Source organism: Lampetra fluviatilis, chromosome 6 (assembly GCF_964198595.1).
Source record: "Lampetra fluviatilis chromosome 6, kcLamFluv1.1, whole genome shotgun sequence".
Taxonomy (NCBI): Eukaryota; Metazoa; Chordata; class Hyperoartia; order Petromyzontiformes; family Petromyzontidae; genus Lampetra; species Lampetra fluviatilis.
Window position 1 is genome coordinate 5749491 of NC_136280.1, and position 3924 is coordinate 5753414.

The 3924-nt window shown below is 46.0% G+C and overlaps 1 protein-coding gene across 1 annotated transcript; it reads right to left on the reverse strand.

Moving 5' to 3' along the window:
- Positions 1-232: 232 nt before the first annotated feature.
- Positions 233-2701, reverse strand: LOC144932903 (toll-like receptor 2). The gene has a single exon (XM_078857296.1). It carries the CDS (start codon positions 2699-2701, stop codon positions 233-235), a length of 2469 nt encoding a protein of 822 aa, XP_078713422.1.
- Positions 2702-3924: the final 1223 nt, after the last annotated feature.

A 3924-nucleotide genomic window follows, 5' to 3' on the forward strand; every position in this document is an offset into this window, starting at 1 on the left:
TTAAAGGTAAATATTTCAAGGCTTGCTCTGTTCTGCCTATGACTGCCTGCCCCAATGTACACATTTTGCTCACTCTTTCTGTACAGCATCGTGAAATGTGGTTGCGTCTAGATGCCATCCATAAATCCAAACGTCTTTAGTATAAAAGGACATGGACACATACTATATTTTATATACATTGCTAAAGCTCAAATTGTAAAAAATAAATCCACATTGGAGGTAATTTAATTTTTTAAACATAAGGGTTATGGATTGTGTTAGAGTTACTGTTTGAGATAGACTTATGGTTGGAGTCCGGATTGCTGGGTTCATGGTCTGACTGCAGAACAGCCCGGAGGCTGGCCCAGAACATTGACCGCTTGCCCTCCTCGGCCGGCCACTCCAGGTAAGTCTTCCTGTTGAGCAGCTTCCGAAGCCGGCAGAACTTGCTGGGCACGGAATTCCTGGGCAACGGCTCGAGCAGCAGCAGCACCAGCGAGTCCTGGCGCTGCTCCAGGACCCGGTGCTGCGCAAAGTACAACTCGTAGTGGCACCACTCGCTGTTGACAAAGTTCCGCGAGAGGATGAACAGGGTCTTGTTGGAATGCTCGATGCACTGGATGATATTGTCCACGATCCACTCTCCGGGCGTGAAGTCTCGCTCGTGGATGCACAGCTTGAGGTCGGGGTTGGAGCTCTCTAAGGTGGGCACCAGGGTGTTCTCCACCCAATCCGAGTCCAGCTGGCTGTAGGAGATGAACGCGTGGTACTGGAACGGTCCCCCCGCGCCCTGTCGCATTTTGCGCCTCTTGGCCGAAATCCACACCGTGCCCATGCGTATGTACCAAATGGCGTCAAAGTAATACCCGAGACCCAGTGCGAGGATTATGATGAAGGCTGTGATTCCAACGCTCATGGAGATGATGATCCTCTTGTCACAGGTTATGATGCTCAGGTTTAAGTCGGACAGAGTTCTGTTCGACAGCTCGTTGGGGTAGCTACACACGTATTCATTCGGCCAGTTCTTCAGAAGTTGTTTTTCAAATGTCTGCTGGAACCAGTAGAGATCACAGAAGCAGTAATAAGGATTGTTTCTCATGTCGAGGGTTTTGATGTTTCCAAAGCCACTGAAGGTGTTTTCACTGATGATTCCCACGCCATTGTTGTCAATATACAGAACCTGCAGCGACGGGGAGTACAACTCGGGTGCAATGTACTTGATGTTATTGCCACTGAGGTAGAGCTCCCTCAGGGATTTTCCGTCGTTGAGGATGTTCTGAGAGAACGTTTCGAGTCTGGTGTAGGAGAGATCCAGCACTTGTAAATATTCTGAAATGCAGATTTTGGAATCCCTGCTGATGTCGTTGTTGCGGAGGATCAGTGTCTGGAGTGTTGCTGGCCAGACGGAGCACCCCTGGATGTAATTGATGCTGTTGTAACTGAGGTCTAAGGACTTGATATTGGGCATGTCCACAACCTTTTGAGCTATTGTGTTGAGGTCAGAGAATCGGTTGTGGCTGATGATTAAATGAGTCGTATTTATTAAATTCTCTTTCTGGGGGCATTGAGGCAGCCACATTCCATCTTCCACAAGAAGATTGTTAGAGAAGTCTAAAATTTTACCGGGGAACGTCATTAACAAGCAATCGACTTTGTTTAAACCTGTGTTGGATAACTTAAATTTTGAAAAGTTGGGGAAAAGCGAAAATGGTATGTAAAATAGGGGATACGTCATGGGTACGTGGAAAATCCCATCGATGATGACGGTTTCCAGAGCCGCTTTCCTTTCAATGGGCAACTGCGGAAAAACCACATTGTCAAAGTCGGTGTACGATGAATTTGTCAGCGTAACTGATGTCACTTCAGACAGGTAGATATTTAGTAATAAGCTTACTATATCTAAATTGGTAAAATTCGCACTGATCAGCGTGACATTCTTCAACAATGGACAATACGCGAGGCCACTGAATAAATTGATGCTCTGGTTATGTACTTGGTTGATCAATATGTTCATTATTGTAATTTCCGAAATTCGGGTCCTCCCTAGGTCGAGCAACATTTTCGATAAAATGGACGGATCTGCGTCAATTGAAACGTTCGTAAAAAGCTTCTCGAGCAGCGTCAGGTTGGCGAGAGCTCCCTGCTCGTAAGATGTCAGCGGGGACCCGGTGTTCAGCCACAAACGCTTCAGGGGAATGCTTGACAGCGCTTGTAAATCTGAAGCGTGCAACGCTGACGTGCGGGGTGTGCCGACGGTGAGTGACTGCAGCCGACTCATTCCGGAGAAGACTCCGCCGAGGGCAAAGGAGGTGTAGTTGTTCATGGAGATGTTGAGGGTCTGCAGGTTAGGAAGATCAATCAGAGCCTGCTCAGGCACCGCAGGCAGCTCGTTCTGGTACAGGTCTAGGTAGCGGAGCAGGGGGACATCTTTCAGCGCACCGGCTTCAATCGTGCGAATTCGGTTGAAAGCCAGGATGAGAACTTCGAGCTTGGGAGTGCTGGAGAAATCTCCGAGTCGAATCGCACCGATCCGATTGTGCGACAAGTCTAGGACGGTGACGGTTGCCGGCAATCCCCGAGGCACGGCCACGAGGTCACATTGTGAGTAGTATCCATTGTCTCCGCAGCAACAATTTTTAGCTTTGGCCCCACTGATGCCGAAACCGGCCCACGGTCCTGTCGTGCAGAATACGACAACGGCATACTTCAGCAACTGTTCCATGATCCTTGGTGTTTAGGCCCCTGATGAAGAGAGGGAAGAAAAAGAGAGCCACGGATACGAGTCGATTGAACCGTGCAAATGCTCGGCGTGCAAAAAAAACGGAGAGATGTGCTCAGTTGGAATGGCACGGAGATCAGAGAGAGGATCACATGGATCAGAGGACCTACACGTCAGTTTAACACGTAGGAGGCTTTCGCGACCAATATTATTCGTAAAAAAAGTTCAATCTTGATTTAAAGCTTTAGTGACTGAAGGGATTCATATTCTTGGTTCTTTCGGTAAAGTCACGTAGAAGGGAAATAACAAAATAATATGAATATAAAACAATAAAAATTCTCACGACGTTTCGACTGCAACACAAGCAATCATCATCAGGTGTGAAATCCACAGAAATAATTTTTTATTGTTTTATATTAATATTATTTTATTATTTCCCTTCTACGTGACTTTACCAAAAGAACCAAGAATACATAATAAAGGTGTTTGGGTTAGATCGCGTATATATAAATGTGTCGTAATCCTCGAGGCCAGTCAGTGCAGGTTGGTCATTACAGACAGCATCGACACTGGAGCATAGAAGTAGAGTACAATCATTCATTTTGTTTCACTTTTGTCCTCTGCCACTCGCCATATAGCCACACAGAATCAACATAACAACCCGTTTGTGCGTGACGGTCACCCACCTAAGCACTCTACAACAAAAACTCAATACACGATTGAACAACACTCGCTTTTAAAAAAAGAAATGTGTTTATTTTTCCCATGATAAAGTTTTTGTTTTGGGTTAGATCGCGTAAATATAAATGTGTCGTTAAACCCTCCACCACCCGACACAGCCAGTAAGATTTGTCAGGAAAACAAGGCGCCAATTAGTTTGCTACTTCAGCCCCACCGGTGTGTTGAAGAGTAAATCCACAACATTTACACATGTTAGACACATCACGTTGACCGTTAGGAAAAGGGGAGATGGATGGTTATCAAGACTGAAGATGGAGTGCGACCGTGAGGGAGAGTGTCGGCTTGAGGGAAGCCTTTATCAAGCAGTGGATTGATCATGATTGATGATGATGATGATGATAAATGCAGAGCAAACGTGTCCCAACATAAACTCCTGGCCAACATTAGATAGACATACAATACATCCTGCACGAACCACATGGATACAAATGGTATCGGCGTATATTTTTAACAGCACACGGTGACAAAACGAAATTATTTGAGGT

What these genes read in the sequence shown, in the direction of transcription:
- LOC144932903 (XM_078857296.1), bottom strand. Translation starts at nt 2,701, where the DNA reads ATGGAACAGTTGCTGAAGTATGCCGTTGTCGTATTCTGCACGACAGGA.